This window comes from Tursiops truncatus, chromosome 4, assembly GCF_011762595.2.
Source record: "Tursiops truncatus isolate mTurTru1 chromosome 4, mTurTru1.mat.Y, whole genome shotgun sequence".
NCBI classification, from domain to species: Eukaryota; Metazoa; Chordata; class Mammalia; order Artiodactyla; family Delphinidae; genus Tursiops; species Tursiops truncatus.
Window position 1 is genome coordinate 66,110,511 of NC_047037.1, and position 24,212 is coordinate 66,134,722.

At 42.1% G+C, this 24,212-nt stretch overlaps 1 protein-coding gene and 1 long non-coding RNA gene across 5 annotated transcripts in view; one reads left to right on the top strand and one right to left on the bottom strand.

Moving 5' to 3' along the window:
* TP63 (tumor protein p63) overlaps positions 1–13,721 on the top strand; it is a 100,453-nt gene extending 86,732 nt beyond the window's left edge. For 3 of the 4 annotated variants that reach the window (XM_019946064.3, XM_019946063.3, XM_004319990.4), the window contains 4 exons: positions 3,322–3,479; positions 5,671–5,815; positions 7,125–7,218; positions 10,551–13,721. In XM_019946064.3, coding sequence (XP_019801623.1) covers positions 3,322–3,479; positions 5,671–5,815; positions 7,125–7,218; positions 10,551–10,847 — 694 coding nt within the window. In that variant the 3' untranslated portion in view covers positions 10,848–13,721. The remainder of the gene's footprint in view (positions 1–3,321; positions 3,480–5,670; positions 5,816–7,124; positions 7,219–10,550) is intronic. The other variant, XM_019946065.3, reaches the window with a different exon arrangement.
* Positions 11,280–24,188, bottom strand: LOC141278568 (uncharacterized). The gene is made up of 2 exons (XR_012331436.1): positions 19,451–24,188; positions 11,280–18,894 (listed from the first exon to the last, which is right to left on the bottom strand). It is a non-coding gene; the product is annotated as an uncharacterized lncRNA (long non-coding RNA).
* Positions 24,189–24,212: the final 24 nt, after the last annotated feature.

The following is a 24,212-nucleotide window of genomic DNA, read 5'->3' on the forward strand; positions in this document are numbered from 1 at the left end:
CCTTTTAAGGAATTCACAAATTCCTTAAACGGTTAGTATGTTTAATTTTTTAATGTTTGTTTTTTCTTCTGGAAGTTTTTTTTCCCTTTCACCCTATTTTTATGGAAGTTTTTAATGTGTTTATAGTGATGTTTATATAAATGCATACATTTGAACTGATAGAAAATATTTTATAATTACAGTTGACTTAGCTGGAGAATAAATGCTGCCTTTCGTCTTTAGAAGCAAGATTCCTCAGCTAGAGAGAAAAGTTACATGTGGGGAGGTACTGGGCAAAATTTCGAGGAGGAACAATTCCTTTTCTCATGTTCATGTCTTCCCTTTTTCTGACCTGCCCCATATCCACGGTGTTTTGCTCTACCCCCAATATCCCTTTCCCTTCTCGGATCCCGCCATGCAAAAGTGGTTTGGTAAAATAGGTTCACCCTGATGTATTGCCAAATTCCACTAGAGAGTTGCTTTTTCATTAGCAATGGAAGATTTAAGGCCAAAGAAGGAATCCTTTGGTGGAATTCTAGGACAAATTGTAGGACAATGTCCAGGGCACTTACATAATCTCATTTAATCTTCATAGCAAGTCTTCTGGAGTGAGTGTAATGCCTGTTCTACAGATTAAGTAAATGAGACTCCAGAGACCTATATAATACCCAAAGTCACTTAATTGATTTGTGTCAGATCGAGAATGTGAACTCTAATATTTCGATTGGCTCCAAAATTTATGTTCCTTCTTCGTTTCTCTATGGTTTGTGACCTACCTTCCTCAACAATAATTTAAGTGGCTTAAAATAAATGAACTAACAAAATGGTCAAAAATAAAGACCACCAAAAACAGGAGAAAGGAATTGTAACAGGACTTGGAAGAAGGCGTTCACTATAATTGAGGGTCCAGGGAAAATTCATAGCTCTTAAATACATTTTTACTTTCCTAGTGGTGGGCATTAATGGTTCAAGCAACGCTTCCATTAGCTCTTGCTGTACATTTGACTGATTTGCGAGGATGGGAGAGATATGTAGACATTTCTTTAGGTTACAGAGGACCAACCTGCCTCTGGAGTCTGGGTAACCTGGCATCTTTGTTGCTTTGTGGTGGGCAAAGGTAGAGGAAGAAGCACCTAGCAAAGCTTCTCTTGATCACCTTGCCCTGAACATTCTTGCACTTTGATATGGACTTACAGAGGTTCCTAGGTGTATTCAAATGTGCTGACTCTTATGCAAGGCTTCTACACAGGGATGGAGTGGGTTTGAGGATAGCTCGGTCTCCCTTTACTATATCCCTTGCTCCCTGTTCCATCTTGGTCTCCTATTTCCTCTTACTACTTCACCCACTTCTTGATGTAACCTACTGCACTCCACTGTCTTACTTCTGGGAAGGTGTCACAGAATGAAAGGAAAAACTCTTGGACTAGGAGCCAAGAGACCTCTCAGCCCATCATTTAACAATGTGTGACTTAGGCACATTTTTTCTCAGAGTCTTATATTTACCCATCTGTACAACAGGCATAATCATTTCTGCCCATCCCTACCCTGCCATCCCATGTCCTCCTCCACGAGATGTGAGACTCATTTGGAAAATGGATAAAGGAGAGCTTGGTAACCTGAAGAATCTAACAGTTGGGAGAGTTTATTATATAAATGCCCATTTATACAACATGGATCTAAACCTGTCTTCTTGAGAAGGGCTAAAGTGAGAAATCAATACCCTCCTACTTTAAGACAGTGATTCTAAAATGCAGCTGAATCGTCAGTTGCACATTAATTGTCATGTTCATTTATGCAAATATAGCATAGTGTTTGAATTCCTCTAGCTGTGGCTCTTCAGTGATACGGAATGGAGCCTTCCCTGTTTTGTGTAATTATGGAGAATGCAGAGCTTTGAAGTCCAAGCCTAGCACGACTGTAGCACTCAGGTGTTAGAGCCACTTGTTATTTTTTCAAACATTATTATACCATGTTTGTTTGGAACTTGGATTCATTTACAGAGCCTCCTAAATCGGATACACATACACACACACAAGCAAATAAAACTCAAAGAAACATTTTTCTTCTCTTCTCTAATAAACATATGGCTGCAGCAGGGAGGAGACGAATAGGAACAAAATAATACCTTTTATTTGAGGAGTGTAAACGGGGAGGTTTTCCCCTTTTACATGCTCAGCCCAACCTTCATTCTCTGGTCACAATAATGACTCACTGTAAATGCCTGACAGTGTGTACAGTTCTTCCTCATCTTGTCTTTTTGGTTCTCACCATAGCCCTACAAGGTAGGTTGGATTGTTATCCCAATGTATCCACTACTCTATGAGCTTCTCCGAGATGGGACCATTTCTTATTAGTTTTCCCACCTCTAGCATCTAACTCATGCAGTAAGTGTATATATTTTAAGTTTTTATATATTTTAGTTTTCTGATGAGGGATATTTACTGGCTTGCACAGGGACCTATAGCTTTCTAACATATGCTGGAGGGAGACTTAAACGTTGTTTATCTGACTCTGTATCCTTCCCCGGTTCTAGATATCACTAGTTCTATATTCAAGGGAAAAGTCGGGCATGGCAGTTGAATAGGGAATGTTGTATGTAATATAATACATCGTATGACAAACCAATTCTAGTAAATTTACAAACTGAAGTAATGCCGAATGGAAAACTGTTTGTTTTTTTTCTTTGTCTCTCAAGAGACTTGTGGAAACTTAACAGAACAGGTGTTTGGACTCCTGGGTTCCCCTTGTGTAGAGAGGCTGTTGACGTTCCGATGGGTTCCCTCATGGCCCATGAACAGCTAAGCTGAGAAAGCGTGTTTCCGTGTTGAGGCCTCTGCATGATGGCAGGTCGTGCTACCAAATGCCCTGTTTGACTGGCTTTGTGGTTATTTTCTGTATATGCCCAAATGGCCTAGGAAGCTAGAGGTGAAACGCCTCAGCTGCAATTTAGCATGGCGTCTCCATGTCTTTCATAAGCCTTTGGGTCTTCACTCAGTTCTTTTCCCTTATTGATTTTCACGTTGAAAGGGATGGAGAAAACAATAGAGGGAAAAAAAAGATGCAATGATTTCCCATCTCACAAAGGAGATGCTTTAGGAAGATATTCAGCTTTGTCCTCTACTCATGTAGGAAACACACGATCTGATGATAGCCTTGTGATCCCTGCCAAGGTAGGAGAGATTCTCAGATAGAAGCACAAATAAGTTCCTGTCATTGTTCTGGAGGAATATTTTGGCAAGTGTACAGTTAAGGCTATGTTTTAATATGAGACCTGTTGGAAATGACCAGTCCCCACTCTTCAGCGTCCCGTGCTCACCATCCTTCCCGTGTTTGTGTTCCCAGGACCTCGATGCAGTCTCAGTCTTCCTACGGTAACAGCTCCCCACCTCTGAACAAAATGAACAGCATGAACAAGCTGCCTTCCGTGAGCCAGCTTATCAACCCTCAGCAGCGCAACACCCTCACTCCCACCACCATCCCCGATGGCATGGGAGCCAACAGTAAGAGCATCTCCCTTTAGCTGCAGCTGGAGGACCCATAGGGCTAGTGTAGGGGAAGACTTTGCTCTGGGATGGGGGGAAGGCTTGCTCTGAAGCTACGGGAGAGGCACAGTAGACAGGACAGATCCAAGTTGAGTGGCTTAAATTTCTCACGGTGAACTTTTTCTCACTTTTAAGATGTATGGTTCATTACAGAGCTCACTGGTAGAGACAGAGAAGGCTGTTCCTTTAGTAGGGATAAGGATCTCTGTGAAAAAGAACAGTCCACTTCCTACCAACCTGGATGGGGACCCACCTTCTACATTCTTTGAGATAGTCAAAAGGAAATATGTCCAACTTGTGGGAAGTAGCATAGTGTGGTGGACTTAAAATCTAGAGAAATAGATCCTAGTCTGGACTCTATTGCAGCATTAGCTGCATAACTCTGGACGAGTCACCTCTCTGCTCTAATGCTCAGTTTTCCATTCATAAAATTATCACTCTGCACAGTTAACAAGTTTATGCGTCTGTGGCCCTACACTTTTGGGCTTCTCAACTCATCTATTCCATCCTATACACAGTTATTAAGGAATTGACATAGGGAAAGGAGTCTCCCTTTTATTTATTCACACACAGATTCCTCACATCAACTAAGTATAACTATAAGAGACAATGTGAGAATCGGGCCTCGACACGGATGATGATTGGTGCATAGCTTTGCTGTAAATATAATTAGCTTGTCCCCTAGAACTTAACCTAGCAGAGTGGATACCCAAACTTGAAAGGAAAAAAAGATGGTAAAAATGCAGAAGGGATGCAAAAGCCTAAATACTGTCCATGTATCCTGTAATCACCCTCATAAAACAGTGCCTCAGTCTTGTCCTAGAAATCGTTCATTATTTTGATCAAGGCTTTACACTTGCATTTCACTGTTGCCTTGAAGAGACTGGGTTTTTCTTAAAGAAGTTAAGGGAGGCTAAGATTATGACTCTTTCTGGTTCTGATAGCACATGTTTAGATTTTAATGAGATAAGAGATATATGAGGTTTGGTTACCTGGTATGACAACGAAGACATTAGAGCCAGACTGCTCTCTCACTCGTGACAAATACATCCTAAGACTCTAAACCTGACCCTTTGGCAGGTCTGCTGCTTCGAGAGTAAAAGGAAAAGGAACCATTTGTTTTTTGCTTTCTTTCTGGTGACGTCTTAGAGTCCTCAGCTTTTTCTTGAGATGACAAAACAGTGGTAGTGGTAATGATCCTTCACATTTGTGTTCCAGTTTACTTACTTTTTCTTATTTATGCTTCATAATTTTCCTCTAATGGCATCAGGAGAGTCAGAGGGAAACCAATAAGACATGCTAGGCCTATGCTCTTTAGCTGGGTAGCTGGTGGCAGAGGCCTTTCCCCTTTGGCACACTACTGTTCACTGAAGTAGAGGCAAATTACATTCATCTTTTTGTAGATACGTTATTTTGCTCTTTTTTTTTTTTACCTGAAGACAAAATTTGTTTCATAAATATTATTGGTATTGAGCTTTTCTTCTCTATAAGTGAATGTTTACAGTTTATGGTTTAGTAAGAAACCAATCCAAGTTGGTGGTGTTCCCAAATATAATCCTGAAATGGACCAGAAAAAAGAGCTGGGGTCTTTCATTGCATCCTTCCTTATGAGGCATTTGGTTCCCTACAAATATTGCAATAAATCCTCCCATTCCCAAACCAATATTCCAAAGGTCCCTCTCTCATTCAAACGTTTGTTCACTTAAGTTTTCTGAGCATCTGCTCTGTGCCAGGCACTGTGCTCGGGTCTGTGGGGACCCAGATGTGCATAAGGTCTAATCTCCATGCTTCAGGAGACTAGCCTAGTGAGGGAGACAGAAATATAACCCATGAAGACAAATACAAGAAGGACTGTATTAACACCAGGAGCAGCAAGCAATTGGGACAGATCATTAGAAGTAGAGAACAAAGTGGGAAGAGGTCGTCCTAAGAGAATGTACCAAGGTCAAGAAGTAGGTAATTAGTTTGGAGTTTGGTGACTGTTCTGTTCATTGAGATGTAGGGTACTTAAAGGGGTGTAGTGATAAGACTGCAAAGGAAGGCTGGTAGATTAGGCCCTTGGTAACATTAAGCCAGGCGAGGTGGACCACTGGGATGCTGGTATGTGATGACGGCAGTAACCCTCTCTGTTCCTCCTGCTTCTGTTCAGTTCCTATGATGGGCACCCACATGCCAATGGCTGGAGACATGAATGGACTCAGCCCCACCCAGGCCCTCCCTCCCCCTCTCTCCATGCCATCCACCTCCCACTGCACCCCCCCACCTCCGTACCCCACAGATTGCAGCCTTGTCAGGTGAGTCCACAGCGTGTGCCCCTGGGGGTCTGTCCTAAGCATCTCTGGGTGGTGGAGGGTGGACACCGTCAAAGTTAATAGCACAGTTGGAAAGAAAGCAAAGCAGCCCAGTGGTGGAAGTTCAGCCACTGTTATCTCTGATCTATGGAGTCATCAGCAGCGTTTAATCAAAGTAAACCACAACAATCAGCATGGGAAAAAGTGAAAATGTGAGTTGATAGGCATATAATTTTTCATGCCTGTTTCCCCCATCTTCACTTACTCCCCCCCTCCTCCATCACATTTTTACAGTAAGCTGTGGCCTTCAAATTGGTGCTCAGGGCTGGGGTTCCCAAATGGGCACTCAACTTGCTATCTCGCTCCCTTTCCTGCTCTCTAGGCCTCACAGCTCTCAGCCACCATGGGATCATTATTTTGGAGTTGGATGTCCATAAAAAAGTTGGAATGTTAGTAAAAATGACAGGGACTTTCAAGAACCTGATGGCCTCTTTTGCTTTGTCGTATGGGAACTGGGGATATTCCAGGAAAGGGAGTTCAGATAGCCAGAAGAAAGAAAGGCATGAAGTCTGGAAAATTCTGTTTCCAGCAGAGGCAAGCATCGGTGCCCAAATTTCATGCCTAGCGCCCTGCTTCGTGTGCAGAATGATTTTTTCATTTGGCTGCTGGAATAATACGTGTTGGTTCCCATGTGATGGATGCAACAGTACTAGCAGTGTCAGAGAGATGGCAAAGTACATGGCTCGTCATCCAGCATCTGGCTCTGGGACGGTGGTGGCATCACCGATCTGAGACCAGAGCCGGAAAGGAGCGGGTCTGTATTCTGATGAGGACACCAAGCAAAAAGCATGAGTGACTTCACAGTAGAGTGGCCTACAGTTTTTTCTTAGCCACATAAGCCATTCTCAGAAACCCCAGATATAAACAATTGAAGGAGAGGTGCTCTTTTTGAAGTGAAGAGCTAGGAGGCAAGAGGGCTGGAAACCTGAGCACTGGACTCCTTCCTTTCACCCCCTGCAATGGCTCCTAAGACACTGATACGGAACCCCTAGAATTCCACCAGTCACCATTTGAAAATCTCTGCTCTGCAGGCATCTTTAAACAGTTGATTTTAATTTTAGAGACCTAAAGTTCGTGTCCCTAATCATCCCCAGACCTCCAACCCAAGGCCCCACATATATTTTATCTGCCCCTAATCTCTTATGTAGGGCATCCCAGGGCAAAATGTTGGGTTTTCCTTTATCTTGCCAATGCAGTTGGGGTGAACTTTCTTTTTCTGTTTCCTCCTTCCTCTTCCCTCCTCCCTCTGCAGTTTCTTAGCGAGGTTGGGCTGTTCATCATGTCTGGACTATTTCACGACCCAGGGGCTGACTACCATCTATCAGATTGAGCATTACTCCATGGATGTAAGTAACCGTTAGACTTTTCTCTTGAGTTTTATTCCTTAAGTTCCTCCCTTTGGTGACATTCACCTTGTAGTTGAATCCCCTGTGTTTTTTGTCCTACCCCCAGTCCTCAGTTTTGCTGGGACCCATAACCATATTAGAAAGATTCCCTGGCCTCCGCCTCTACATATGAGAAGCTCAGGATCAGTGGTCCTCAGCTTCTCTGATCAGTCAGCAGTTGTCTGTTGTGTGCATACTATATGCAGAGTGGGAGTGAGATCTGATTCCCACCTTCAAGGGATGTATGATCTCTAAAGAATTCAGAGCACTTTTTGGTTGTTCTCATTAATTGGTGTCAGACCCCAGGGAGGATAGCAGGAATCAGGTGATGTTATTCTCACTTTAAAACATGGAGAGACGACAGTATGGTCATTTGCCATGATGGGTTGATGACAGAACCAGGAATAGAACCCTGAGATGTAAGCTTCCAGTCTTTAACTCTATTGATTGGCCTTTTCTGCCTTTCTTTAAAATAGGATGTCACAGAGGATTGAGCTGTGCCTCTCGATTAGAACCATGTGTTCATTCATGGTCAATTCTACCAGAATAGGGCCCAGCCATCCCTGATCACTGGGAAAGATCACTGGTCATGGGTTCGAGTCCCAACTATGCTTCTTAGTGGTAATGAGAACTTGGGGTTATCACTTTGCTTCTCTGGGCCTCAGTTAATCCAATGAGGTTCAAAATCATTGCCTTCTGGCTCTGATAGTCCTGGAAGCAAGCTGGATAGGAGGGGACATTTTCTTGCTTCCTACAGCACTTCTTGAACTACTGTTCACATGGGTGGGAGCTCATTTTCTGGTTTACAACAATCTGGTTTTCCTCCCAGGCTGCTCTTTATGCTGCTGTCTTTGGGGTTCACTATCCTCCTTTCTAGCTTCCAGAGGGCCCTTTGGGCTGGTGGAAGAAGATATTCTCTGTCTCTGCTGCTGCTTCTGTAGTTGGGACCTCTTTTTGCCCCCCACCCCCCCTTGAGCACCGATGCTAGAGATGTCCCTGCAAGCGTGAGAACACCTCTGCCCTCTGGTGACAAGTATATGCTGTGCTGTCCCTATGCCCGCCCCTCTCCACTCCCTCAATCACCCCTGGCTGCTGCTCCCTGAGGGAAGAAATTATAAGTAAAAGCTATAGAGAAAGCTTTAGGAGTATGTTCTGACAAGTTTCAGAGAACTTCACAATGATGTCCATCCATTGAAGGCAGTTTGACACAAGACAGTGTGTTGCCCTGTGTCTGAGAGCCTTACATGATGGAACAGGAAATTTGTCCCTTCCCTATATTTTTAAAGTTTTACCTTCAACTGGCTCACTGTCCCCACTGGGGAGTATGTCAGGGTGCCCCTTTGGCTGCTAAGATCTGCTGATGCTCTCCACAAATCTATCTCTGCTGGTGTTGGCTAGGTCCTGGGCCAGGCTCTGGGCCACAGCTCTCTCACCTGTCAGTATAAGTTAAAATCTATCCAGAGAGTAATGCAGATTAATGGAGCCTAGTGTACAGAGAGTTTTGGACTTACTGGGAGTTTCAGAAGCATAAAGAGCTATGCTCACTTATCTATTTGTGGAATAACTTCTTTATACTGTATACTTTTTAAAAAAATTTTTATTGGAGTATAGTTGATTTACACTGTTGTGTTAGTTTTGGGTATACAACAAAAGTGAACCAGTTTTACATATACATATATCCACTCTTTTTTTTTTTATTCTTTTCCCATATAGCCCACTACAGAGTATTGAGTAGAGCTCCCTGTGCTATACAGTAGGTTCTTGTTAGTTATCTATTTTATATAGACTAGTGTGGAAACATTGTCCATTTATTTCTTGTTTCCTTGGCTTCTTAGTCATTCATGCCCCCGGTGGCTTGGCTGCCAGACCCTGCCGAGAGCAAGTGCAATAGCTAAGGGATCGGGCCGTGGGAGGCTTTCTGCCCCATTTGTACTGTATGTACAAATTGGACTACCCACACTGCACATGAAATTGGACTACCCACACTACACATTTCCAAATTAGGAAATATTGGGAGGCTATCTAATTTCCGCATCCTCACTTCAGCTTCTTCCTGCTCATCACTGGAAGTAGACACCTCCTTTTCTTCTTGTCTCTCAACACCAGTCTCAGTTACTTCACATACCTCCCTGGAAAAGGAATATGGTTAAATTTTGGAGGTGTTATAAGTATTCCCTCTAAGATGCAAGGATGGGTTAATCATGGTATAACATAGTAATAATTCAGATGATTAAGATTTACATAGTATGCTTTATAATTTGCAAAATACTTTCATATCCACATCTGCATATGAGTCCACAGTATGTGTTGACCTAAAAAGGAATTGCATCCCATTTTGCCAAAGAGGAAACTGAGGCCAGTAGAAAATAAGTGACTTAATGAAGGTCTAGAGCCAGTGAGTGACAGAATAAGAACTTCTGTCGAGGTCTTCTGACTCTAAGCACAATGTTCTTTCTACCTACCATACTGCTCCATAAAAAACGCGAGCCAACACTAAAACAAACTAATGAGGAGCTAGTGCAGGTAAACAGAGATGCTACCACAGTTAGTTAAGATCAGTCATCTTTGTAATGCCTTCTACCCCCAACCACAGAACATGGACACGTACTCTGTATTTTGATACCCTGATTTATCCAAACACCAAGAGACCTTTTGGCCATTAGGGCAGTTTTAGGCTCAGAGGCGGTCCTGAATCCACAGTTCATTGACTTAATTGTGTAACTTTAGAATTATCAACCTCTCTGACCTTCAGCTTTTCTGTCTATAAAATAGGTGGAATAATATCTACCACTAATCTTAGCATTAAATGAGATCATGAATAAAAAATAATTAGTTCAACCTCTGGCATGTCGAAAGTGTTCAATATCTGTTAGTAACCTTTTGTTCCCATCTCCTCATTTGAGAAGTGGTGGCATTCCATTAATATCTTTCTTCCAGTGATTAGAGCGAGGTAGATTTGAGAGTTGGAAGTTTCCTTTATCTGATGTTTTTGTTTGGGGATTTGTGTTCTCTGATCTAAATATTACCTCTGTTTTACCACTGAAGAAACTGAGACCAATAGAGAATAAGTAAAATGCTACCTACAAGAAGAGATGGGACCTCAAGCCTGTATATCTGTGCTTGGTTACCTATATGCCAAAGATTAATAAAGAGCTAATTTTATTTTCCGATTTAGAGTTCAGTAAATGCAGGTCAGTTAAAGCCCAGCATTGGGGAATGACAGAATGGTGTGGACTAAATGTCAGTTTGTCTCTTTGTCTTAATTCTTCCTGGTTTGCTTCCCTATTGCACAGGATTTGGCAAGTCTAAAAATCCCTGAGCAATTCCGACATGCCATCTGGAAAGGCATCCTGGACCACCGGCAGCTCCACGACTTCTCGTCCCCTCCCCACCTCCTGCGGACCCCAAGTGGTACCTCCACAGTCAGTGTGGGCTCCAGTGAGACCCGGGGCGAGCGTGTAATTGACGCTGTACGCTTCACCCTCCGCCAGACCATCTCCTTCCCACCCCGCGATGAGTGGAATGACTTCAACTTTGACATGGATGCTCGTCGCAACAAGCAGCAGCGCATCAAAGAGGAGGGGGAGTGAGATGAGCGTTGCGGTTCGAGCTCTTTCTGTCTTCCCACCCGCTAACCCCACCACTGTTTGACCAGCCAAGCATTCTCCCTAGCTCCTCTCCTTCCTCTTTTCAGTCAGGTTTCTTAAGGGAAGGAGAAGGTAGAGGCTACATTTTACCTAATGTACAACCTGGCATCTGATTCTGATTCTGGCTTTAAGCCTTCAGATCTCTTGCTTGCAGGACTGAAATTGCCGTGGCTAGGTAGAAGTGAGCAAAAAAGCAGTGGGTGTCTCCTTAAGCTGCAGAGGTCTCTCCTTGACTTTTATAAAGCATTTTCACCCTTATAGTCTAAGACTATATATATAAATATATAAATATACAGTATATATTTTTGGGTGGGGGGCATTGAGTATTGTTTAAAATGTAATTTAAAGGAAAAAAATTGAGTTGCACTTATTGCCTTTTTTTTTTCTTTTTTTTTTACTTTTTGGATGGCTTATCTATACCCCGTCTCTCAAGGCCAGCCATGTATGGTAATAGGTATCTAGATCTTGATAGGACATGTGAGTGACAGTGACATGTAGGTGCCTTCAGTTCTTTTGATGCTAAACACATGCCACATCAAACCTTTGGTTAGATCTGCTTGTTATTACATGGGTGAGACTGTATGCATACATATGTACACGATTCTCTATGTTGGTATATTTTATGTTACTGATATCCCTACTACTGATAGTGGTTGCCTTTGGGGTGATTTAGTTCAAGTACAAGAAAAAGTTCATGTTCACACTATCACTCACCATAGGAAAGGAAATATTCTGTCTTGCTTTTGGTTGGGATTGGGGAATGTGAGTCATGGCTGAAATTCTTAAAAAGTCATGGAAGCCAGTTAACTAACACCTGGTATCACGTGTCTGGGTATTTCAGCAATCTCCTCAAATTTAATGCCAGACACCTTAACTCTCAGTATTTATGGGCAAAGCATTTGCTGCATTTACAAATGCCTGTAAACCCAATTTCACTACTAGATTGATTAACTCAATTACACATTTGCTCCCCTTGTTAGAATTAAGGTTGATTTGATTGGGATGAATGCCATCTGTCTAGTTCTTGCAATAAAGCTTTAACGTCTATTAAGAATATCCAGGAAAAACAGGAATCATACAGAGTTATTGAATCTCCACTAAACAGTAAGAGATCTCAGTGAGCCATGAATTGAAATACTTGGAGGACTTTGTGAAACATAAATAGTATTATTTGGTAAATGTTTCTTCTAATGACCCTCACGTTCTATAAAATTCTGCATATAGAGGCTTGTTGATCTCTCTCTCTTCAAGGTTTAAAATAGGAGCAGCGATTTGGAAAATATAAAATTATGAGATCAGTTTTCCTAAAGCATCAGTTGTATCACCATATCACTTTTCTTTTTGAACAATAATAGTTTCACTTTGTTGGAAAGTAACTTTGAGAACCCAGTTTCCCGTCCACCTGTCTTTTGGACTGTGCATACACATAAAAATGTCCTGACAGATCAGAGGATAAGCCTTCCATTGGAGATGTTGCCTGAACCACATAAGCAAAGAGTTGTCTTCAGACTCTGAAAAAACGTGTAAACGGAGATATTGCTGTACATCTTTTAGAAACATACTTTGTAGCAAATACTTTTTTTCAAACTATAAAACAAGTATTTTGTATATATGCTAATGAGCTCTAAAAGCGTGCCGTGCCTTCTGGTAAAGGGCTATCATTGCACATAAGCTTCCATTTTTATTTTAAAGTGCAAAAGGACTAATGTGGCTTAAAAATATATATGAGTTTCATCTGAAAACTGTATATATGTTTTGCGTGTGAACGTGCATACTTTGTGTTTCACTGTCTTTTTCTTCTTGGGATACCGGGTTTTCCAGAACCAGAGTTGAAACTTTTTTTGTTATTATTATTGTTTTTATATTTTCCTGGAAACACCATTTAGTAAGACTACAATGTCAAATTTTAAAATGCCATTACTGTAAGATGGGGGGAAGGGAAAAATTGTTTCTGTTTTTTATTTTTTAGTTTTGTATGTTAAAGAGAGTGAGTCCTTGATTTCAAAGTTTTATTTTGCATAAATGGTAATAAGCACTGTTGATACGTGGAACAAGCATGCAGGTTTGAAAACCTATTAACAGGAAGAATGAAAGCCATGCCTTGGCAATGCTAGGAGGGCAAATGGCTTCCTGGGCTATCATGAGTGTTTGAATAAACCTAGGACATCCTCTGAGCTATTTCAGCACTCTTCAGGTGGCACTAAGGACTCAGAAATTCCTTCACTGTATATCATGGGTTTGGCATGAGCCAAAGTGAGGCACAACTACTGGCCTCACATCCTGGTGGCGACTTACGTTTTTTGAGTGTATGAGTAGCTAGCGTGAGGGGCGAAAGAATATTAAGACAGGCAGAGGGGGCATGGGCTTAATGGAGTTCTTGTGGCCTCAGTTCAGTACAGTTAGCTGAAGAATGGATAGATTTTTGTTTGGAGTTGATTAGAAATGGAAATGGAGACTAGAACTTACTTCATTAAATCCATTTACCTTTCGTTTTCTTGATATTCCCCTAAAGTATAGTATGCAGGATGTTGAATGTTAAAAGGTTGCATTTTTTTATTATTTTTATAATTGTAAAAAATTAAGTCAATGCCAAATGTTTTATATGCTTTATTAATGTTTTTGAAAAGTTTTTCTTATAGATGTGATGCTTTTTTTTTTTTTTTTTTTTTTTTTTTTTTTTTTAAAGCTTCAGTTGCTTGTCTTTTGGTATTTTGGGTAATGGGCTTTTGGTGAGCCAGAGGCAAACCCACAAGCCACTTATGTTTGCCAGGACATGCAATAAAATTAAAAAATCAATAAAAATGCATTGAGAAATGGTGTTGGGTGTGTGTGTGTGTTTGTCTGTCTGTCTGCCTGCCTGCCTGTCTATCCTTTGGCCTTATTTTTACTGAGGTGGAGGAAAAAATACTGAAAGAAACATTAGAGAGATTCAAATATTGATACTTCTAATCCTGAAACAAAATATCATTATTTTCTCATTTTAGCCAATCTAAAGACCAGGAATATACACCTCATTTGGTACACAAGATACTCGCAGATTATTTAATATGTTATTTGATTGAGGTCAGAATGGGTTTGCTTTGGAACAGGGACTAGACTGCAGATATTCCTAATGTCTCATTTAGTGACCTTCCCATGGAGCTCAGCAATGACCTCCTCAGGACTGCAGACTGGAATGCAGATTACCCTGATTTTATGTGGGAACAGCACTGCAGATGGTGGGCTATGGCATGTTCCCCTTTAAACTCAGTGTTAAATATCACCTTTCAGTTATATATATTGATTCAGCAAATGAAATATCTTCTATCAAAACGGTTTAATGATTTTTTTTAAAGAAGTAAGTTTGTTCTTTTATGGACTGACATTAGATGGCATGAAAACAATTTAGTAACTTAGATTTATAAATAACTTTACAGCATAACATATATATAGTATTTACATATATAAATGTGTTTTCCTATTAATAGTTGTAATCACATGATGAAAAAATGCATTCCTATTGGCAAGGCAGTTTCAGCTTAAATTAGGGGTACCAAAAGATTCCAGTTCTTATTCCTTAAAATTTAGGTGTTAGATCCATCAAAATGACATGATTGGTAAAATCGCTGCCAGAAAAAGAAAAAGCAGTGAATTTATTCCTGTCCTTCCCCTAGGTTCTTCAGAACCTTTTTTATTTTTTTAAGATTCCATATATATGTGTTAGCACACGGTATTTGCTTTTCCCTTTATGACTTACTTCACTTTGCATGACAGACTCTAGGTCCATCCACCTCACTACCAAGAACTTGTTTCTTTTTATGGCTGAGTAATATTCCATTGTATATATGTGCCACATCTTCTTTATCCATTCATCTGTTGATGGACACTTAGGTTGCTTCCATGTCCTGGCTACTGTAAACAGTGTTGCAGTGAACATTGTGGTACATGACTCTTTTTGAATTATGGTTGTCTCTGGGTATACACCCAGTAGTGGGATTGCTGGGTCGTATGATAGTTCTATTTTTAGTATTTTAAGGAACCTCCATACTGTTCTCCATAGTGGCTGTATCAGTTTACATACCCAACAACAGCGCAAAAGGATTCCCTTTTCTCCACACCCTCTCCAGAATTTACTGTTTGTAGATTTTTTTGATGATGGCCATTCTGACCAGTGTGAGGTGATACCTCACTGTAGTTTTGATTTGCATTTCTCTAATGATTAGTGATGTTAAGCATCCTTTCATGTGTTTCTTGGCAATCTGTGTATCTCCTTTGGAGAAATGTCTATTTAGGTCTTCTGCCCATTTTTAGATAGGATTTTTTGGTATTTTTGATATTGAGCTGCATGAGCTGCTTGTAAATTTTGGAGATTAATCCTTTGTCAGTTGCTTCATTTGCAAATATTTTTTCCCATTCTGAGGGTTATCTTTTCGTCTTGTTTATGGTTTCCTTTGCTGTGCAAAAGCTTTTAACTTTCATTAGGTCCAATTTGTTTATTTTTACTTCCATTTCTCTAGGACATGTTTCAAAAGGATCTTGCTGTAATTTAAGTCATAGAGTGTTCTGCCTATGTTTTCCTCTAAGAGTTTGATAGTGTCTGGCCTTACATTTAGGTCTTTAATCCATTTTGAGTTTATTATCATGTATGGTGTTAGGGAGTGTTCTAATTTCATTCTTTTACATGTAGCTGTCCAGTTTTCCCAGCACCACTTATTGAAGAGGCTGTCTTTTTCCATTGTATATTCTTGCCTCCTTTGTCAAAGATAAGGTGACCACATGTGCGTGGGTTTATCTCTGGGCTTTCTATACTGTTCCATTGATCTATATTTCTGGTTTTGGGCCAGTACCTTATTGTCTTGATTACTGTTGCTTTGTAGTATAGTCTGACATCAGGGAGCCTGATTCCTCCAGCTCCGTTTTTCTTTCTCAAGATTGCTTTGGCTATTCAGGGTCTTTTGTGTTTGCATAAATATTATGAAATTTTTTGTTCTAGTTCTGTGAAAAATGCCAGTGGTAGTTTGATAGGGATTGCATTGAATCTGTAGATTGCTTTGGGTAGTAGAGTCATTTTCACAATGTTGATTCTTCCAATCCAAGGACATGGTATATCTCTCCATCTGTTGGTATCATCTTTAACTTCTTTCATCAGGGTCTTATAGTTTTCTGCATACAGGTCATTGGTCTCCTAAGGTAGGTTTATTCCTATTTATTCTTTTCATTGCAATGGTAAATGGGAGTTTTTCCTTAATTTCTCTTTCAGATTTTTCATCCTTAGTGTATAGGAATGCAAGAGATTTCTTTGCATTAATTTTGTATCCTGCTACTTTACCAAATTCATTGATTAGCTCTAATAGTTTTTTGGTAGCATCTTTCGGATTCTCTATGTATAGTATCATGCCATCTGCAAACAGTCACAGTTTTACTTCTTCTTTTCTGTTTTGGATTCCTTTTATTTCTTTTTCTTCTCTGATTGCTGTGGCTAAACTTCGAAAACTCCATTCTACTTCCATGATTTTGGATCATCTTTACTATCATTACTCTGAACTCTTTTTCAGGTAGACTGCCTATTTCCTCTTCATTTGCTTGGTCTGGTGGGTTTTTACCTTGTTCCTTCATCTGCTGCGTACTTCTCTGTCTTCTCATTTTGCTTAACTTACTGTGTTTGGGGTCTCCTTTTCGTAGGCTGCAGGTTCATAGTTCCTATTGTTTTTGGTGTCTGCCCCAGTCAGTAAAGTTGGTTCAGTGGCTTGTGTAGGCTTCCTGGTGGAGGGGACTGGTGCCTGTGTTCTGGTGGGTGGGGCTGGATCTTGTCTTTGTGGTGGGCTGGGCCATGTCTGGTGTGTTTTGGGGTGTCTGCAAACTTAGTATTATTTTAATCAGCCTCTCTGCTAATGGGTGGGGTTATGTTCCTCTCTTGCTAGTTGTTTGGCATGGGGCATCCAGCACTGGAGCTTGCTGGTCGTTGAGTGGAGCTGGGTCTTAGTGTTGAGATGGAGGTCTTTGAGAGAGCTCTTGCCGACTGATATTCTGTGGGGCTGGGATGTCTCTGGTGGTCCAATGTCCAGAACTCGGGTCTCCCATCTCAGAAGTTCAGTCCTGACACCAGGCCAGAGCACCAAGACACTGTCAGCCACATGGCTCAGAAGAAAAGGGAGAGAAAAAGAAAAAAAAGAAATACATAAATAATAAAAAGAATAAAATTATTAAAATTAAAAAATTATTAAAATTTAAAAAAATTAAGTAATTTAAAACAAAAAGAAGAGAGCAAGCAAACCAATAAACAAATCCACCAATAATAAAAAGAGCTAAAAATTATACTAAGATAAACTTAAAAATCAGAAACAGGGCTTCCCTGGTGGCGCAGTGGTTGAGAGTCCGCCTGCTGATGCAGGGGATGCAGGTTCGTGCCCCGGTCCGGGAAGATCCCACATGCCGCGGAGCGGCTGGGCTTGTGAGCCTGGAGCTGCGCGTCCGGAGCCTGTGCTCCGCAACGGGAGAGGCCACAACAGTGAGAGGTCCGTGTACCGCAAAAAAAAAAAAAAAAAAAAAAAATCAGAAACAAGTCAGTCATATACCCCAAGTCTACAGTTGCTCCCAAAGTCCACCTCCTCAATTTTGGGATGATTCATTGTCTATTCAGGTATTCCACAGATTCAGGATACATCAAGCTGGTTGTGGGGATTTAATCCACTGCTCCTGAGGCTGCTGGGAGAGACTTCCCTTTCTGTTCTTTGTTCGCACAGCTCCAGGGGTTCAGCTTTGGTTTTGGCCCCGCCTCTGCATGTAGGTTGCCCTCAGGCAACACTTAGCCCTCAGTCGCCCAGACAGGAAGGGGTTAAAGCAGCAGCTGATTAAGGGGTTCTGGCTCACTCAGGCCGTGGTGTGGTGGGGAGGGAGAGGTATGGAATGCGAGGCGAGCCTGCGGCGGCAGAGGCCAACATGACATTGCAACAGCCTGAGGCGCACCCTGTGTTCTCCCGGGGAAGTTGTCCCTGGATCACGGGACCCTGGCAGTGGCAGGCTGCACAGGCTCCCGGGAGGGGAGGTGTGGATAGTGACCTGCGCTTGCACACAGGCTTCTTGGTGGCTGCAGCAGCAGCCTTAGCGTCTCATGCCCGTCTCTGGGGTCCACACTGATAGCTGCGGCTCGCGCCTGTCTCTGAAGCTCATTTAGGCAGTGCTCTGAATCCCCTCTCCTGACGCACCCCAAAACATGATCTCTTGACCCTTAGGCAGTTCCAGACCTTTTCCCGGACTCCCTCCCGGCTAGCTGTGGTGCACTAGCCCCCTTCAGGCTATGTTCACGCAGCCAACCCCAGTCCTCTCCCCGGGATCTGACCTCCGAAGCCCGAGCCTCAGCTCCCAGCCCCAACCCGCCCTGGCGGGTGAGCAGACAAGCCTCTCTCTTCTTTAGGGCTTTTTTTTTTTTTTCCTGAAAGGATTACAGAAGTTTAGAAAAAGTCTATTCTCTTGGTGCTTTATAGCTTAACCATTTAATAATTGCTAGTGGGGTTAGCCACCCTTTGGGACATTCAGAAAATTTCTCAGTTGCCTCGGGAGTAACTTGCAGTTTTAACACTTTACAGGATATGGGGTGATGAGCAGGAACGCTCTAGTGCCTTGGGGTCAATGCCTTTTGGGGAGTTGTCCATGTAAGGAACGGCACCAAGAAACGGAGGAGAGCTTAAACAAGCTTTATTTGGGAACACTCCCGGGCGAGGTTCACTGGTCCGAGAGAAAGGTGCCAGAGAAGTCGCGCCCGGGTGTGGGTGCGAACAAAATTTATAGGGGTGGACGCAGGAGAGGTGCTTGCTGTGTGAAGCAGCCCTTTTTTGGTAATCTCTCGGGTGTTGTGGCAATGTCAGGTGTCGGTTGCATCAGCCACTTTGGCGGGCGTTCCGTCTGGCTCCCTGGGCCCTTCCCCGGACCTGCTGGCCTTACAGTCCAGTCTTGTGTGCTGAGGCTGGCTGATACAGGAATCATTTGATGTCCATAGAAACACCAGATACTACTGAGAAAATGACAAAATCATAGAGTACTGGCAATGGTGAGCTTATGAGGATACTGTTGCCCAGGTAATTCAAGTCAGTCTCCTAAGGTCTCACAGCCAGCCAGTGATAATCTGGAGTGACTTCCCAGGTGCTTCTCCACAGCCACAGCAACACTCTTTCCATCACTCCACGGTAAAAACATTCCTAATTGCTTCTCTGATTTTCCTGTGCAAAGCATGCTCCAGTTTGACTTGAGCTAAGCAATAGTACACTAGCAAGATCCTGAGAGTGAAAATTACTTCCTAGGTTATTCGATGAGGGCAACCTGCCCTCACTGCTCAGGTCTTATGTGGTAAAGAGACAAGTCTGTTCTTCCCCAAACCTCCCTAGTGTTGGTAACCGCACCTGGGCCTCAGGGGAAAGGGCCTCTCCCAGTTATCTGATGAAATTAGCTTGTGCCACCACGCCCATATACTGCTGTTCCTAGAAGATTTTTATTGCAGAGAAGATGACACACAGGAAGGTGACCACTGTGGGCCCAATTGGAAAGACAGTCCCATCAGAGCTAGATAATACCTGCATTCTTCAAAGGCCTTTAAGTATTCATGCTGCTTCAGTGCCGCCAACGTCTGTCTTGAAAGGAGACCCAGAAAGCTTTTTTGCAGCAAAGTTAATCCCGGTGAAAGCTTCTTCAACTAAAGCAAGCTCTAGGGGTTGAGAAATAGACAAGTGTATTAAGCCGTAATGACTCAGCTCCTCTTTCCTCCCTGCCCTGGTCTACCAGCCAGGAATGTGGGGAGGAAATGAGTTAGGTCAAATTTAGGCTTGAGCTCTACGAAGCAAAGATCTATCCACGCCTAAGGTGATTTTGCTAAAAAGTGCTATTTCTTTACAGAAAGTCTTCCCTGGCCCCTGGCTCCAGTAAGTAGGAATTTCACATGTATGAGTCTGGGAAGAATGTGAATGGAGAGGAAGGCATGGGTGCCTATCAAAAGGCAATTGAGGTGTGGCTACAGTAGCGGCTTTTGCACTAAAAGAAACTGGGTGATTCACTATGTTAGGTTAGACTCTCTACCATCAGACCCAGAAACAAAAATTCATAATGTACAAGTGATTTATTGACAAAGTGTTCCAACAGAAAATAGTAAGAGAGTCCAGGAAACAGGACAGGGATGAAGAGAACGCCAACCAGGCAAGGGTACCGTGTCAAGCAAAGTTCTGGACTGAGCAACTTCAGCTTGAACTTGAAGTTGAACTCTCGAATATCAAGTTGCCTCAAAGAGGTCCCAAACTGAGGCCAGAGAGCTTGAGTTTCATGATCCTGTACCTATCATCATTGGTAAAGGGCTCGCCAAGGAGTATATAAACTCCAGGCCTCCAGCTATCTGTGTTTTCCAATCAAGGGCTCTTGGAATGCAAGAGCAGTCCTCCAAACACAGCCACAATTTCAAGCTGTTGGAACTGAAATATACCAAAGGCCAGGACGTAGATTTAAGAAAAAAAAATTTTTTTAATCTGCAAACAAAGGAAAAAAAAAAAAAAACACATTAGCCTGAAGGTATCTATGCCTTAGCGCAATAGTATCCTACCAGCTACATTTCCCCAAAGTTTTCTTTTGACTTGGAGATCTGTGTTCAAGAGAGTTACCTTCATTTACTAATTTATAGGCACTGTGCTAACGCATTTTATGGTACCATGTTTGTTACCACATATATTATATAATATAGCAAGACCATTGGAGCTTAGCAGTCCCAGGTTTAAATCTTGATTTGTTCATTTACTAGCTGAGTAAATTTATGAAAGTTACTTTACCTCTGTGTGACTCAAGGAAGTGGTTGTGAAGAATAAATGAAATAACCAAGTACGACTTTTTTTGGTGGTATGCGGGCCTCTCACTGTTGTGGCCTCTCTCATTGCGGAGCACAGGCTCCGGACGCGCAGGCTCAGCGGCCATGGCTCACGGGCCCAGCTGCTCCGCGGCATGTGGGATCTTCCCGGACCGGGGCACGAACCCGTGTCCCCTGCATCGGCAGGCGGACTCTCAACCACTGCGCCACCAGGGAAGCCCCCAAGTACGACTTTTAATAACCTGGTCATGGCACATGGGTAAAGTCTCAATGAATATTGGTTATTAACAAAAATGATAATAGCAATAATAATATTGTTCTTTATTTATTCATTTACACAACAAATATTTATCAAGCACCTACGAGGTATCAGAGCCACCTCTAGGCCAAGAATTACAAAGGTGTTAGACAAAGATTATGCCCTCACAGAGCTTACATTCTGGTAAGAGAAACAAATAATCACACAGATAAGTAACTAATGCAAGATCAGTTACTGATAAATGCAATAAAGAAAACTGCAGCAGGGCATAAAGTAAAGAAGAGTAGTGGAGTGGGAGATGGAGATTATCACTACGTGTGATGGTCAAGGAACACCCTCTGGGAAGAACAGCTGAGCAGAGACCTGAATGTGTTAAAGGGGTGAGCCACGGATAGAGCCAGGGAGCAGTGTTCCGGGAAGAGATCATAGTAAGAGCACAGGAGGAGAATATACTTAGCGTGTTAAAGAAATAAGAAGAATCCAATGTGGCTACGGTAGAATGAAGCGGGCCAAGAGTACTAGGAAATAAAGCCAGAGACAGTGGCAAGGACCAGACCAGATCACGTAGAGCCAGGTAACCCATGGTAAGGAGGGTGACTTTTATTTAATCTGACTGTGATAGGAAATCACAGGGTCACCGTGACATAGACGGTGACAAACCTGAATTATGTTTGTAAAAGACTTCTCTTTTCCCCATATGCCCCTGAAGGGCACAAGAGCGTCTATGCAAATCACTTCCTAGCAACAGCCCTGGATCTCACACAATCCCCAAGCTCAATGGGCAAACTAATCTCTACTAGCAAACACGAGCTACCCATTTATTCATGTCCCTATGTTGTCTTTTGGAAAATAATAGTAATGCTGTCCAACATTGACAAAGAAATGCTCCATAAGTAATCTCTAATATAAAGCTATGGCTGCCGATGCAGCATCAGAGTATCTTTAACCTTTAGTTCCTCCTATTTTGCTTGTTTCCAGTTTGTATCTTTAGCTTTTCTGCCTTTTTGGAGTATAGTCTCTCACATCAAAATAACTCCTTTAGGTTGATCTTAGGGAACAAGCCTGCCTGACTTGCTAGAAGCAAAATTATACACCGTTAGAAATTAATTTTTTGATATATTCTGTTTCACAGGACGTTATTCCATTCACATACCTCTGATGGCTTCTCACTGACTACAGATTGAAGTTCAGTCCTTAGCTGAGTGTTCCACTCCTTCTCTTCCTGAACCGGGCAGACTTCTCCAACGTGCCTCAGCTAACCACGTTCTTACACAAGGAATCACCTGCCATCATACAATTCTTCTCCACTGTCTCTCAAAGATAACATGCACAGTTTTACTGCCTCATCATTGTTTATTTCTTTTATTTGTCTAAGTATAAAGCTTCTCTCAATGCCAAGTTTTAGTCCCACCTCTGTGTGGGTCTTCCATGACAATCCTTCACTGATCATTCCCTCATTCTGAACTACTTCTACAGTTGTTAAACTTTGCATATGATCCCTTGGATTATTACCGATCTTTTGAAGAACACATTTATCTCTACAGGCCATCTGTGAACTTATTCAAGGTTGGGATCACATCTCTGTACTCCAGGCACTCTGCCTATTACACCTGACTTTCCCATCAGACTCATCACTGTTAAATCCTGCTGAGTTCACACGTCTGTTTACCCCCAGCACACCTACTTTTGTACTTTTTTTTGTTTTTACTGAATTGTGCAAGAAATTGATCTATCTTTATTTTTATGAAACCTTAACCTAATCTCTATTCCAAGCTCCCCTTTTGCATTATGGAAGCAGTCTCAGTCTATTCAGGCTTTTTCCTTTCTTTGCCTGATGTTTAGTTTAAGTTGTGTTTGGGGAACCTCAAGTATATTCAGTCATCTCTCCCTTCAGATATCCACAAAGATTTACATGACATGACCCTATTTGGTCCTTAGATGTGGTGTCATTTCTGAAAGGTTGCTTTCTCCTATGCCAATGCCCATCCCAGGCCTGAGTTCTCTCCTTGCTAGTTTCAGAAGCATGGTAATTTCTCTGATGCTATTCAGGGCTCCACCTGCCTAGACTCACACGTAATGTCCATTCTGAAGTCTTGCTACTTTCTCAGGGACCCGTTCTTACAGCAGGAAACACAGCTCTTCTCTGCAGTGCCCACCAACACCTATCTTCTCATCATTAGATATGATGGTCAAGGAAAGCCTCTCAGGGAAGAACAATTGAACAGAGACTTGAATGAGTTGAAAGAGTGAACCATGAAAAGATTTGAGAAGTAATGTTCTGGGAAGAGGCCACAGTAAGAGCAAAGGCCCTGGATGAGAATACACTCTTCATCTCTGAGTGAGGAAATCTTTGGTCTGGAGGAAGCCAAGTCACATCTTCTTTCCAATATTTTGTCTCTTCCCCAATTCTCTAAGTTGCCTTTAGAGATGTATAACCAAAATCCAGAAAAACATTAGCAAATCACTTTCTAATTCTGCCTTGAAACTTCTCTATCTTAAGACAATAAGGCTAGAACAACTTTTGTTTTGATTAGGCAGTTGTGTGGACATATAGATAAATTGCCAGGAAAAATAATGATCATGGGTATAAAATAATATCCTATCGTAATTATTTTAGTAACTAGCATAAACTTCTTCTTTTCCACCTGATTCATCCACTTGGGAGACAATTTAGACTCTTTCCTCTTACCCATCTCCATTGGTCTTATTGTACATGAAACCAAAGCCAAAGATAACTTTTTGGCCTAAAATTAGGTCCAGTAATAACCAGGCCCAGAAGATTCTGCTTGAAAAAAATAGAATGCATAAACAAATGAAAAAATTCAAAGTAGATGGGGATAAACTATACACAAGGAAGAGATAATGTGTTCTTGATGTTCAGATAAAGAAGAAATCAATTCCACCTTATGGTCTCTTGTCTTCCCTAAGCTTCACCCAACTGACTACATATACTAGATAGATATCATGATAATGACAATGATCATAGTATCCATTTGAATATCAACTATAATTTTCTTTGTTTTCTTAAAACAGGAATTTGGGGCTTCCCTGGTGGCGCAGTGGTTGAGAGTCTGCCTGCCGATGTAGGAGACACAGGTTCGTGCCCTGGTCCGGGAAGATCCCACATGCCGTGGAGCGACTGGGCCCGTGAGCCATGGCCGCTGAGCCTGCGGGTCCAGAGCCTGTGCTCCGCAACGGGAGAGGCCACAATGGTGAGAGGCCCGCATACCGC